This window comes from Seriola lalandi, unplaced genomic scaffold, assembly GCF_002814215.2.
Source record: "Seriola lalandi dorsalis isolate HSWRI2012SDOR001 ecotype SW California unplaced genomic scaffold, Sedor1 jcf7180002054591, whole genome shotgun sequence".
In the NCBI taxonomy this organism is placed as follows: domain Eukaryota; kingdom Metazoa; phylum Chordata; class Actinopteri; order Carangiformes; family Carangidae; genus Seriola; species Seriola lalandi.
In genome coordinates, this window is record NW_019525144.1 from 649,512 (window position 1) to 664,457 (window position 14,946).

Sequence of the window (14,946 nt, forward strand, 5' to 3'; positions counted from 1 at the left end):
ATGGCATGGGAGTAAAGGTCTAGTCAAAACATCACATGTACAGTATATAATTGAAAAAATGACATATTAATGTATATTCTTTTGTACAGTTACAAAGCATGAACAGAGAATACACTCCGAGCTACAAACAGGACTATATTTGTTTCTGAGGCTTGTAGTAGCTGGACACACTCCATCATCATCTGTGCCCTACCTTCCAGATCTCTCTCATGCTGCATGACTCATGACCTTGTTTGCTGATCGGCTCCATGTCTCTGGTTTCCAGGACGACCACTCCATGTTTTTCCAGTTTGGTCCGTCCATCGAGCAGCAGGCCTCCGTCATGTTGAACATCATGGAGGAGTATGACTGGTACATCTTTTCCATCGTCACCACATACTACCCTGGCTACCAGGACTTTGTTAATAAGGTAAATAAGCAAACAAACACTCTAAAATACAATTATAAAATATAAGTACAAACATGTAGTTTATGCACTGTACATACCAGTATATTACCATTGATCTGTTGCATTATCGCTGAGGTATACCACTTGGCAATAAGTTGAGGCTAGACTATTACCTGCAAAGATAAATGCATTCTTTTGATAAAAACTGACCCCAGAGGCAGCAGGACACTTAGTACTTATAATGCTAATGGCCATAAACTTTTTCAACCATGAATACAAATGAGAGATTCACTTTTTCTTTGGGTCCCAGGAACATTAGGTATCATTACTTTTGTCTTTTGGGGAACCATTATAGGAGGCCCTGACACTTCTGGTAGTTTTCATGTTGTTTCTTTTTAGTTTTCTTCATTATTTATTTTTTGCAGTTTATGTAGCAAGGCTATATACAATTAATGAAATGATCCTAACAAAAACAGCTATTTCTGGGAACATGATTGTCTGGTTTTAAGCCATTATTTCGAGCTTTTAAAAATGATAAGGTTTGGCAGAGCCTGATACAAGTGGGTAGCAAGTTCCATTTTCTGATTGCTTTAATGGAAAGGCAGATTGGCCAAACATGTCCTTTTGAATGCGGCCACTCACTGAAGCTTCAGCCTCCTTATCTCCGGAGCTGAAAACAGACTCTTTAAAGCGGATGGTATGAGATTCTGAAGAACTTTGAACATCAGACACACATCTGAAAAGAATAAAACAGTTATTGAAAGTAAGCTAATATTTCCAAATAATAATATCGCAGCAATGGCAGTGTCTCTCCTTTGGTGTTAAAGTAACAATCTGGTTTTAAAGAAAAAACATGTTAATCATATAGATGGAGGTCGTGAGTGAGGATATCACCCATGCTCCTCTGAGGTGCTTTACACAGTGAGCTTTATGTTGAAGGAATATAATGTATAGACTCTCATATCAACTGGGATAGTTTATCATCCCTACTGTATATCTGTGAAATATTTGAAAATATTTTGAAAACAAACAATTCAAAGCCCCAATGAATTTAGTAGCAAGAGAAGCTTAAACCAGTTTGCATTTGTGCCAGCATCATAAATCTCATTCCATCCTACTGTCCTCTCAAAAGCAAAAATCAAGCATATATATAAAAAAAAAAAATCCAGGATTTCTTTTTCTTCGTTCAATATAAAAGAAAATTAGTGTTGTAATAGCATATAGTACACAGAAAATGCTTTGCTTTGCCTGTTATTCAACTTATATACTGTAACTCCCTTTGAATCGATTCTCTATAAAAGTCAGGGATCCACAAATCTAAACATAGAGACAGCCCTAAAATCACTTCTTGCTGCACTACGTATTTATCTAAAAGCCATGAGGTGATGTGATCTGGGATTACAAGTGCCCAATGAAAAATAAAATTGACAATATCTCCATGATAGTTTCATCTGCGTGTGTGTGTGTATGAGGATATAGCTTTAAGATTTGGGAGAAAAGATTACCTAATCTCGCTCATGTTACATTTACAAAAAAATATCGACCAGTGCTTCCTACTCCCAAGAGACGTGTAAAGACAGAACAGTTTTGCAATCTGGGAGCTGGAGGAGGAGACATCTCAGTCGGTTTTGTTCCAGTATCTCTCCTTAACAACTCCACTGAATGTGTGCAGCCTACACTTTTTAAAATCACATCTCCCTTTCCTATCTAGGTCCGCAGCACCATCGAGAACAGCTTTGTGGGCTGGGAGCTAGAAGAGGTCCTCCTACTGGACATGTCCGTGGACGATGGAGACTCCAAGATCCAGAACCAGATGAAGAAACTGCAGAGTCCTGTCATTCTGCTTTACTGCACTAAGGAGGAGGCTTCCACTATCTTCGAAGTAGCTCATTCTGTAGGTCTTACTGGCTACGGCTACACCTGGATCGTGCCCTCGCTGGTGGCCGGAGATGCAGACCATGTTCCCTCTGTCTTCCCTACAGGTACACCCAAACACCAGGGGCCGGTTTCACAAAGATTGACTTTTGACTATCTATCTGATCTAATGAAAAGTCAGACTTCAGACATTAAATTCATCAGTTGCACAAAGCTGTCTAGTTCCTCACTATCTTAACGTAGGACTAATTTGCTATCAATTCTGGGAATGTAAGACCAAGCAACCGTGTCAAATGCTGAACTCCGTTCACGCTAGTAGAAAATGTTTGGCTTCTGGTAGAATTCAGCAGTTACAAGGACATTTTACTGGGAAAAATTCAGCGAACAGTAAAATAAAAAATTGTCCTGTAGCATAAAGTTTCAGTGCAGAGATGCTGTGTCTTCTTACAGTGCGATCACACATGTATCTGGCCTCTCATGAATCTGTAGTTCTAGAGGTGTGTTGTGTTGAGCGTGTTTCGTGCATATCCTGCTCTGATTGGACAATTGTTTTCTGAGGTATCCACTGCTGCCAGACACTGCTGGCACTGCTGGCACTTTGTTTCCACCCATCTGTTCATGTCCTTTTACTTGTTAGATGCCTCGTTGAGAATTGGGAAGCCATGAGACTGTGATAATCAGCTTTTCCTCCATTTTTTTGTAAAGTCAAACAAATTTCAGTAGTGAACAACTCTGTGCTTCAGTATCTGCTGGAATCAAGATGATTGCTCGCACTGTGTCGCAGGATATTTGCATAAAGTTGAGTCTTTCTCAACTTTTCTCTGTTGTGTAGCTTGGTGCTTCTCACAAGTCTCAGTCGAGCTCAGCGGGGGGCACAGGGTTGCAAAGCTGAGTCTTCAGTATTCACAGCTAATAGCAGCCTTCGCTGTCCCACGTTTTTGAATCTGTATGTGTGAACGGCTTGTTAATGTGGTAAAGGTTCATTGGACAAATGAAAAAGATGATGATGTCCTCACTGCTGTATATTTCCAACAAGTTAGAGCGCTCTCTAAAAATTCTTTCCTTTCTCATTACAGAGGTTTCCATCCACTTGTTTTTATATACATTTTAAATTTGAGCCTAAGAAACTATGTGGAAAATTTGAGGAAATCTCGGAAAAAGTTGATGTAGAGATCAAGAAAAAGTGTGACAAAGTGTGATGGAAACACACTTAGTGAACGACATACATGAAGCATGTGACTTCAATGTCTGCTGAAGCCTCTTCTCTACTGAAGAGACGAAAAATGGTGGCAGACGAAATCAGATCTGTGTGGAGTGATGAGGAGACTGTTACTATGGAAACATGACTGTTAGTTGAGAGTTAGTATAGGGGTCAGGTGTCTAACATTTTGGCTTAAAATAAGTCAGTCTTTCTTTTTCCTAAACTTTGTCAATTGCTTTAGACTAATCTAAGAGCAAAAATGGATCAGTCGAAAATATCTTTGTGAAACCAGCTCCAGATAAGTAAGAGGTGTTATTACCATTTCTGGGTTTAAATAGAGATTTCAAAGTATCGTACCATTACTCACTGAAGAACCACAGCAAATTAAAAATCGCCAAGTTTATCAAGTGCCACATGTTAAATTTTTAAACATTAAGTCACCACTGCCAAATTAATTGTGCTACTTTATTGATAATAAACAAATGAGACCAACAGACCTCTCTCTCTCTCTCTCTCTCTCTCTCTCTCTCTCTCTCTCTCTCTCTCTCTCTCTCTCTCTCGCTCTCCTTTCAATCCACTGGTATTATCAGCAGTCTTCAAAATGAAGACCATCACTTTCCATAAACCCTTCTGCTTCCTTTTGCACCTTGGATCATGTGATTTTTGTTTTTTTTTCTTGGGACGGAGATGATCAACATACTGGGAGTGATTTCCTTTGGCCCGTCATAACTTTATTAGACATGACTACCTGCCATTGATACCATTGATGATAAAACCTGACAGCTTCAGGAGCTGACAGCTCCTGATCTGGAGTGATGGGGTCTGCATTATACAGTTATAGTTAGAGCTTTTAATAATGTATATCTTTGGTGCCCTTTCACAACATCGACTGCTTTTATCTATTGTATCTATTTGAATTTTATTCAAGAACTGTATTGCCAGAGTCATCATCCCATTTTCATTTACTGAGGCTATCGTGTGGCTAGACAAAGGTTCAGAGGTCAAACCAGAGGTTAAACCAGGATCAAACTCATGTTAGCAGCTACTCATTGAGCATCACACATAAATCTATATTGCATTATTCTGTGGTATGTTCTCAAAAAACTTTGTATTGATATGTGGGCACCAGTGACAGATGGGCTTGTTGCATATATGCAAATGTTCTCCTAGTGTATTTTCAGTATGCTGTGCCAGTCAGTGGTAAGCTGCATACTAATGTCTGTTAACCTCAGGTAAGTAAGACTCTAATTTGGTGCTCTTTTGTAATTTTACATCCACTCCTTATGCAATACCTCACATAAATATGAGGCAAATGTGGGATGACAAGGTTTACGTTTTTTTATTGTGGCTATCAGTTCTAATAATAGTCTGAGCTTTGGCCTCACTGGAATCCATCATTAAGAGAATTCCCAGTGATGTTGTTTTGAAAATGTCTCCCCAGGGCATCGGGTCAAGCAGAAAAAAGACCCCTTTGTCTCTCCCTCGCACCTCTCCTCTTATCGAGTGAGTTTGAAGCAGGCCATTTAGACTGCAGAGCATTTACTCCTGTAGTTCCATTTGCTTGGGCACCCGATTTTAACATGTGTGTGAAACCATAAATGGCAAAAAGGTTGCCTGAAAATGCAACAGATTTAAACATAATCCAAACCAGCGACGAAAAATGACCCGAAAACACAGTTGTTTATGGGTGTGAGAAATGGATGTTGACATTTGATAGCCAGCAGTTCCTCATGCTTGAAAAGTCAAGCATAACAAAATGAGCTGAGCAATGACGGATGCTTATATTTAGTTATTTTTTTTTATGTGTTTCAACCTGTCTGAGCATTTTTCTTTTATAGCAACATAGCAGGGTAAATAGCTCCACTCCGGCTTGGAACAAATTAAAATATTGTAGGTATGATTACACTCTTAATTTTGTCTCAATGTTTTGCCACTTCTCAGCGTCCTCTAAAATGCTTTCATTTTTGTATATCTTTTCCCCCTCCGGCTATTTTTCATTGCACTCTGCTTCCCCATTTGTATCTTCCCTCTCTTTCTCACACTTTTCTGCCTCCCTCCCCCTCCTTTTCATCTTTCTACATATTTCTTTCTACTACTTCTTTTTCTTGCCGCTTTCCATGCATCCCTTCCTCTCACCTCACTCCATCTCTCTCTTTCCCAGGGCTTATCTCAGTGTCATATGACGAATGGGACTACAACATCGAGGCCAGGGTACGTGATGCAGTGGCTGTCATTGCCACGGCGACCTCCACCATGATGCTGGACCGGGGACCGCACACCCTGCTGAAGTCAAGCTGCCTCGGGACACCTGACAAAAAGGGCTCCAACACCGGCCACTCCAAGGAGATACTGAAGTGAGTCAATGATGGGGGGGTGTGTGGTGATTGGAAAGCAGGGCAGAGGGGCTGGAATAGACAAACATAAATATTGGTAAGATTTGGATTTCATGCCAATGCGTTGCGCACAGGGCTGTAGTATTTAAATGGTGGTGTCTCTTTTTCAGCCTTTACAACACCAAAAACACAAGCAAAAGTATAAGGAATACATTGAACTCTGTGTATATCTGTGTGCCAGGCTAACTAACTTAGTGGTAACCTTGCAGTATTTTTAAAGGCTAGGGGCTTGTTATTTAGTATAGTTACAGGTTACTTAAAAAAAAATACCCCTTAAGGGCTGGAACATCCATCATTTGGCAGCCACAGTGCCAAATCAGAAATCAGAGTAACAATAGCAGCTCAGTGTCAATCTTTAAATGATTTGGGGAGGTTTATACTCCAATAACTTTGGCCAAAGTTGTGTTAGTCAGCGTTAAAGTTTGCCAAACTTGGTTCTGGTTTCTGGTTGGTTCCACTTCTTTAAAAGTGCTTATGAGATGGTCCCCACACCTTTCTGACATCACACTCTCTTTCTGACGTGAAACTGACAATCTAACAATCACACCAACTTCACGCCGTGACTGGCCAGCTGTTAACAGCTGAGAAAGTAAGCTGATCTTCTCTTTCTCGCTCTCTTTTTTTTTCCCCCATTCCTGACACAACTATTTCTGTCCCTGTTCATGTGAACAACCCAGTGCGGCACTATGAATGTCTTCCACTGGCTGAAAATGTGCATGTTCTCAGTTTTAAATGATGCCATGTCTCCCTCTTCTCTATGACGGCTAGTTTTTCAGTCCGCAGGTGTAATCAGGTATAAACCCCTGTGGTTGAATGAAACATCGAAAATAGTCAAAAACATTCATCACAACTTCATAGAGCCAAATGTGACATCTTCACATGTCTTGTTTTGTTCAACCAAAAGTCCAAATACCCAAACAAATGTAGTTTACAATGATAAATGACAAAGAAAAGCAGGAAATCCTCTCATGTGAGAGTCTGGAATCGGACATTTCCGAAAACGAAGCATTAAAAAGTCAGCTGTAAACAGAGTTTTCAACCAAAGTTTAAGCGTAAACATTAGCTCACGCTAGCTACAACTGGTAAAATCTGTCAGCCGCTAACTCCACTGTTGTTGGATGTAGATGAGAAGATCTAGGAAAGATGAGCTGTCCTGCTGAAAAAAGCACAGCAAAAGCAATGAGCCATGTTCACCTACTTTTAAAAGGTTTGAAATTTCTTTTGGTGCAGGAAATTGAGCCGGGCTTCTTGCACAGTGCAAATATGGGCTGGAGCGGATGAAATCGTTTTTTTAATTCATATTAGTCAGAGCCAAAGAAACTGGCAGGTAAAGCAACAAAAATAAATGTAGTTTGGTTTTTAGTTGCTGAAGCACAGTAAAAAATATCACAGAGCGTAAAACAAGAACAACTATGCACAAATACACACAAGCATTAACAATGTAGACACCCTCCCTGAGGAGAAGCGGAATGTGTTTAACCAGCCAATAAAAACTTAAAACACAAGATGAGCAGAGACATTAACTCTCAGATTTATAACAACATGTCGTCTTATCTTTAGCTTAACCCAAAGCCATCTTTAAAGGAAAGCATCCTTTTTTTTCCTCTTCCTCTGAACCTCCTTGTTTTGCTTTTTGGCACATTACAGAACAAGCAGGAGAATTGGTATTCAATAATTAATCCCCATTTAACTTCATAGGGCATGCTTTTACTGTTCACATTGATCAGAGATTCCACAGCTAATTGAATGCTTGGGGACAACCGGATTAATGAAAAAAGAGCCAAAGAACAACAGTGGGGTTATCGCTAACATACAGAAAAACACGCATGCAAATACGCGCACGTGTGCACACACACACACACACACGTGTCGTTATAGCATGACATTTAACTGCTCTTTAGGGTTTAGTCCTATAAAAGCTTAGAATTACTCATTCCATCCCTTATTATATATACAGTATACAGAGCCTTACAAAGCGATGCGCCTGCCTTTCATCTTCATCTTTTTCTCTTTTTTTTTTTTTTAGCTAATATTAAATATTTTCTCTTTTTTGTTTTTTGGGGGGTTTTTTCACGTCAGTTTGAATTTGATCAGTGTGATGAACTAGGGAAACATTATGCAACCTCTGCTGCCACTACTGCATTAATCTGCAGGTTGTGGTTGATGTATTACTGTAAATTTTGGTCTTGTCTTTACTAGTGTTTCTGTTTTTAATATCAGGAGCACTTATGCGTGCCGTCTACGATTCTGCCACCAACAGGACTGAGATAACAATAACACTGCAGCCATGAATATTTCAGTCCCCAAAGGGCGCTATCAGATACAGGGAAAGCTCTCAATCTTCCTTCAGGCACACACCTGGGATGTTGCTTTGCTGGGTGTGTGTGTGTGTGTGTGTGTCTGTGTCTGTTTGTGTGTGCCTGTGCCTGTGCCTGTGTCTGTGTCTGTGTGTGTGTGTGTTGAGATTGGTGTTAATGTGTGTTTTCCAACCAACCATTCCTTCTCCATTCGCCTGAGCGAAGGTAGAGATTTAGGATTGGTGGATCTTGGTTGTGACCCCAGAGGCTAGAAACAGCCTCACACACAAACACACATAATTCCACCTATTCCATCCCCTCGCCCCCAGAGACTAAACCAATAATAAGGCCATATGTCTCTGTGTGGTCCTGCATAGCTACAGGCCACAGTGGGCTGCATGCATGCTGGATTAGCATGCCATCCTGTCAGCGCTGATGGACGGAGAGGCCTCAGTGAGTCACGCTCTCAAATTAGTTTGGGGGCTCCTTGACCTTATGGGGCACACACACACACGCACAAATAAATACATGCATACACCACAAGCACTCATGCTTCAACACAAATAAGCAAACACACACACAGACACATACTCAAAGAAGCTCTAGAGGCCATCCATTGTTTCCTGCCTTACGGAGCGGACAGGAACACTGGGATAATGAGAAAATGTTCTCCAAGTGGTTTTGGATGAGGCGCCAAGGGGCTGATTTGTGTGTGGATGTTGCAGGGAAAGGGATGTTTTTTTGGGGGGTTTTTTTATGATTTGTCTGACTCTGTGTGCGCTTGCGTTCAAATTCCTTCTCAAATCCCGGTGCTGGCATACACACCCGCACCGGTAGATATGATGTAAGAGATGATTAATATTTTGCAGTCTGTTTTCTCTTTAATGTGATCATACGAGACATTTGTCTTCATGTCTGCGGGCTGGCTGCGTGCGCTCAGTCCGAGCCTTTCAGTAGAGCTCAGTAGACAGCCTTTTCTGCAGGCCATCTGACACTTGTGCTGCCTCTCATGAATGTTACTCTCATTCTATTTCACCTATAAAGTAGTTTTTCCTGCAGCGAGAGAGTGGTATTATTGCATTTCTTAATGGGCACAATAAAACTGTCTGTCTAATAAATCCAAGCTCTGTTTATTAGAAGATGAGCTGGCCATCGCGTTGTGCTTTCGGGCATCTAGAGCGCAAATGACCGTGTCTTGTCATAGACCCTTCCTTGACATGGAAGTGGATCAGAGTATCAGTTTACACATCTGTGTCACATGCAGGTTGTGTCCTCAGTTCCTGTTTCTTTTCTTCTTCTTTTTTTTTTTTTTTACTTCTCTTTTCTTTTGTTAACCTCTTTTCCACCGAGGTCTCTGTCTGGACTGTGTGGATACCTTGCCTTTTGTTCTTGAATATTCTCTGCTTTTCTCCCCTTTGTTCTTCTTTCTTTGCCACCCTCCCACTGTGATGCTCCTACACCAGTCCATTCTCACCGAAAAAAAGCTCTTACAATTACATGAAGCTAAGACGTTGAGTCGGAGAGCAGTGATGGCTCTTTTCCACCCCCCCACTTCCCTTACCCTCTCTCTTTCTTCCTCTGTCAAAAACTGTTGATCCTAATTTTCTCTGTGCAAATACATTGTAAGGAGGGAGGATTAGTGCGTTTAAGGACAGGATTACTTATATTGAGCATGAATTCAATTTCGCTCATTTAACTCTGTCAACTCTGTTCTTTCCCTATTTATGACTAATTCCTTTGAGGAACATTAAAATGCCATAGAAGTAACCAATCAATATTTCACATGGCCTTTTACTTATTGGAATTTTCACATATTGAATCAGTGAACACGGCTGCACATCTGTATGTGCTGCTCACTACATGTTCAGCGCCATATGTGAGATTATTACATGATTCACTGTTAATGACCTTTATTTTATCATGATTATTTGTAATTATATAAATTCACTTTTTAATGACCCCAAGCTTATTTCTATGTTATAGCGCTACTCAAACAGAAGAGGGTGAGGGATTTCCAATAAGTTTTATTTTAATTGAAGCGACAACAGACAAACTGAATGAATTTGTATCATAGATTTATTCAGCACTCATTCAGCATGCCTGACTGTTACTGGACTTTTGAGACCAATATCAATATGATTTAAAAAGGGTTATAAAATCAGATAACACTATATTGGGTGACACAATTTTTTTTTATTTGGGCTGCAACTAATGATTGTTTTCATCATCATTAATCTGCTACTTATTTTCTCGATTAATATTTTTGTTTATAAAATTGAACAAAAAAATCATACACACACAATTTCCAGACGCCAAAGTTTTCACTGGCATTATACAAGACCATTTACTGTTATATAGGGCAGAGAAAAGCAGCAGATCCTCACATTTGAGAAGCTGGAAACAGCAAAGTTTTGGCATTGTTGCTTCACAGAAATTTCTGGATTATCAGTTAATTAATACTGATACATTTTTTTGATGGACTATGATTAATCGACTAGTGATTTCAGTTGTAGTTTTTACATACACACATAACGTCACATAGCGTTTTTGCTAATGTTAAACACATCTTTGGCATTATTTCATGTGGTTTGGGAATTTTGAGTTTTATTGCATTCATGTATGAATTACGTTATGTTGGGTGCAGTTAAGATAAAATGGATGACTGTGGCTGCATTAAATTCTGGTATATTGAGGTTGTTGTCAGATGATAAATCATTGTATCTTTTACTTTTATGATGGATGTCTTTGTGTAGGCTCGTTAAACTTTATTGCAAATTTGTGAGTGCAGAAATAAATCTTTGCTGTTTGATTCTGGAAGACTGACACCAAACATTTACTTTGAAATAATGTTGCATTATCTTTATTTTTCTCCCAGGAGTAAGAAAAATACACAACAAACCCTAATTTGGCTTGCAAATGTTCTGTGCATGGCCAATAGCTATTTTTAATATTGAATGAACTCTTTTTGGGTTGACTTAATGCAGCCTGCAGCAGTGCTGTACTAATCACATGGAGCTAAGATGTTCATTCAGGTTTGTTTAAATGTTAGCTAATACACAATTATGAATTTAATTAATATATTTTTAGCTTGAGCTGCTTTGAATCAACATTTTCTCTAAGTTTACATATTTTAGGCTAAGTCCAACCACTCACTGTATTTTCTGCTTATTATGAAGTAACACAAGGCTCATACAGTATTTTCAAGCAGTCAGTTTTTTTTTTACGTTGTTGGAGTATAGACAAACAAATGCACTATTGAGTCCAGGCTTCTTAAGAAGTGGTGTCAGGTGTGTGTGTGTGGCCGAGATAAATAGTCCTATATCAAAGGAAATATTTCCCTTGCAATGAAAACAAAAGATGAAGAGTCTCTTAAGCGGTTGAAAGAATCCGTTTATAACACATGCAAAAGGTTTCAGTCATAGTACCATCGTCAGCACAACTTACAAAGCATGTCATTCTGGAGACTTAAACGGGTTATCAGACAAACAGAGGCCAGTCAGGAGAAAAGTAGTTGTTGGAGTTTCCCCGTTGTGTTGAATTATGCCTTGGCCACGAGTAAGATAAGATCATCAGAGGCATGGACCACTATTAAGAAATGTTAGAAAGTTTTTCTCTCTTTTTGCCAAATTGGCTCCTTAACTTTATAAATATGATTTTTAGTTATGACTAAAATGTTCTCGTGCTGTTAAGGACACGTTCATCCCATTTAATTTACTGTACTTTTACTTTGCAAATCAAATCGGATAATTATTATTATCACTAGAAAAAAAACAACTATGTATCAGTATGTGATGTTTGTAGGCAATGTCCTTGTCTGTTAAGTGCTTGTTCACATTTTAAATGAGAGTCGGCTCTCTCTGATACAGTGCTCCAGACTCCACAGGTAGCTGTCTGATGTCTCCTGCTCGACAGGGGTCCTCGTGGGCCCAGATCACATGGAGCTCCTGGACTTACTTATTAAAGGCTGGCGCTCAAAGAGACTCTGAGCCTTACATCTTCCCTGTGCGTAGTCCACAACACTGTGTGTATTTATGCTGTCAGAGCTGTGCCCCTAGCAATGAACAAATCAATAAATAAGCAATTTTTTGAGTGAGTACATTACTGAAACTGCACATCTTTTTTTTTTTTAATTCAGTTTAAAAAAAAAAATTCTAAGTAAGTTATTATGAAGTTATTATAAGTTTGATAATATCTGCAGTCACATGATGACTGCCATTTTGAAACTGAAAACACTAATGTCATATGTTGAAAAGAAATACAATGGGTAACTGTTTGCACTTGTCTTTTGTGTAAAGTGGATGTCTGTTAAACACTGTTATCCTGCTGTGAACTGAAATATTGTGGGCTTTAATTGTATTGTAACCACACGTAGACGCCTCGACAGATTTGTTTCCGGACTGAATCTTGAGAGGCACAGATCTCACACCATATGTACACCGCATTACCATAATTTACCATATTCTGTAGTTGTACATATTGCACCGTCTCATCGCACAGTCACCGCTCCTAAGCTACAGGACTTGTGATGTATAGTACACATTTCATCAGTAACCGGTGACTCTTCAGAGGCAGGTCTTCTGCAGTCATCCCAGATTATGAGTCATCCGCCCAAACCTGATACAGTATGTACATGTGTGTATGTGTGTGTATATGTGCACTGCTGACTTCCTTTCACACACATATGTACACAGAGCAGATACAGTATATACATATATATATATTTACATCCCTGCATTGCAGCGACAAGAGAATTTGTGACCCTGGACTGTTTCACTCAGAGATAAAAGAAAGTCATATCAAATGGCTCTGAAATACATTTGAAGAGATTTGTGGGGAAAAAAAGGAGTGGGGGGGGTGGGGTGGATTTGGGCTGGGGGGTTTGTGTCCATGCCATTGATGATTCAGTGTCTCTGTAACTAAAAAATAAATTCCCCTCACAGCCAGTGATTAGTTGGGGAACAGTTGGTGAGCGAGGCGCACACAAGCGCTGCATATGGCTGCGATGAAGCCGCATGAGGTTCTGTTAGTAGCTCATCCCAGTAGTTTTTATTTTTTAATTTTTTTCTTCTTCCAGCAGCGTCAGAGGGGAATACTGACATGAGAGGGGATCAAACGGCACATAAAAGCTACATCAATAGTACAGGGCTACAAAATGATAAACAGGGCAGGTTCCTCTGCTGTAAATTCACAGCATGCAGCAGTCTTTGTAAAGGTACAGGTTAAAGTACGGACAGATGAATCCTATTGATGTGAGATTCGACGCGCTATTCAGAGATGAGATGGAGAGATTGATCTGAGAGTGAAAGACAGCATGAGGGGAAGTGGATAAACACTCAGTTTTAGACCGAAAAATACTCCTTTTCTTTCTGTCGCTCTCTTTCTCCCTTTCAACCAGCCTCTCTCGGGTGAGATTACTGTTCCCATGGCAACGCAGCTGATTGCATGAAAATTGCTGTGGTTGTGGGTGCCATGGCAACACATTACATTACATTATACTGGTGTTAAGAGCCTCCCTTGCATCCCTTGTGTTGCGGTTTTGTGTACATTTAGACATGTCGCCCTGTCATGATGACACACACACACAGGGGCCACTACTGGTCACATGGGTCGTCAGGGTGTCAGGACAGCAACAAGTTGGACCTCGCGAGCCTCCGCCCACACCGCCTTGATCTTTTTGGTTCCCTATTCAAACTGAGATTATACTTAGGAGGCTAATCCCATGTTACACGCGCATTACAGCACTTTTAGTTCGCTAGCCATCCAATGTGCAGCAATAGGCATTTCATGGAGGCTTGAGTCATATTATTGACTTACTCCAAGCATGTAGCCTACTTAGGGGTGTGTGTGTGTGTGTGTGTGTGTGTGTGTGTGTGTGTGTGTGTGTGTGTGTGAGTGAGTGTGTGAGTGTGTGTGTGAGTGAGTGTGAGGTGGGATATAAATATAGTCGAAGACATTACAGATAGAGGTACTCAGTGTTCTAGTAGGAGGTACTTGCAATACAGTCTTGGGTTAGTTTCAGGCACATTGCTCATCTGTTGTCTGCATTTTTTTATTCACTTGTGAATAGATTTATTGTCTTATTTTCACACTGTTGACTTTGTTGGAGATGATGGCGGGTAAAATTTGCTCGGCAACTCTTTTAAAAAGTCTGCACACAGCAACACACACACACACACACACACACAGCCCCTCACTCCTTGCATTCAGACAAGATATTTATTTCTCCGGTGGATTGTTTCAGAGGCAGAGCATCTCCATGGTGATGGCAGCCCACAGATCAGGACAAGGAAAAGTGAGGGAAGGAGGCGGCAGATAGAGAGCGAGAGAGCTGATTCCAGCTTATCTGCCACTGCTCTGCACTTGTTGACACACATATAGGCTGATATGTATTCACACAGACGATTAATACACTCTCTACTCCTTCCCTGCTCTTGCACCTTTCACTCCTGGCTTCTTGATGCTCTCCTCTCCCTCTCTGCTCTCTCTTACTCTCACAGTGTCCTTGTACTCCTTTATATTTCTTAGTCTATCAGGTGCCATATATTTTACCAAGTCTCAAACTGAGTCATCGTTATATCGCCATATTTCAGACCAAGCAACCTTTACAACACTGAGTCAGTGAAGACGGAGAAAAGCAGCATTGGAAGCAGTCTCCTTGTTTTTCTGTGCTTCTGCTTTTTCTATTTTCATCTTCATGCTTCATAAATAACATGCATGCATACACACACACACGCACACGTACATGTATATATAGTATATAATATATATATATATATATATATATATATATAT

General features: G+C 40.1%; 1 protein-coding gene across 1 annotated transcript in view; it reads left to right on the forward strand.

Moving 5' to 3' along the window:
- Positions 1 to 274: 274 nt before the first annotated feature.
- grin2bb (glutamate receptor, ionotropic, N-methyl D-aspartate 2B, genome duplicate b) overlaps positions 275 to 14,946 on the forward strand; it is a 40,684-nt gene continuing 26,012 nt past the window's right edge. The window contains exons 1-3 of the mRNA XM_023419067.2: positions 275 to 409; positions 2,100 to 2,370; positions 5,626 to 5,818. Coding sequence (XP_023274835.2) covers positions 278 to 409; positions 2,100 to 2,370; positions 5,626 to 5,818 — 596 coding nt within the window. The 5' untranslated portion in view covers positions 275 to 277. The remainder of the gene's footprint in view (positions 410 to 2,099; positions 2,371 to 5,625; positions 5,819 to 14,946) is intronic.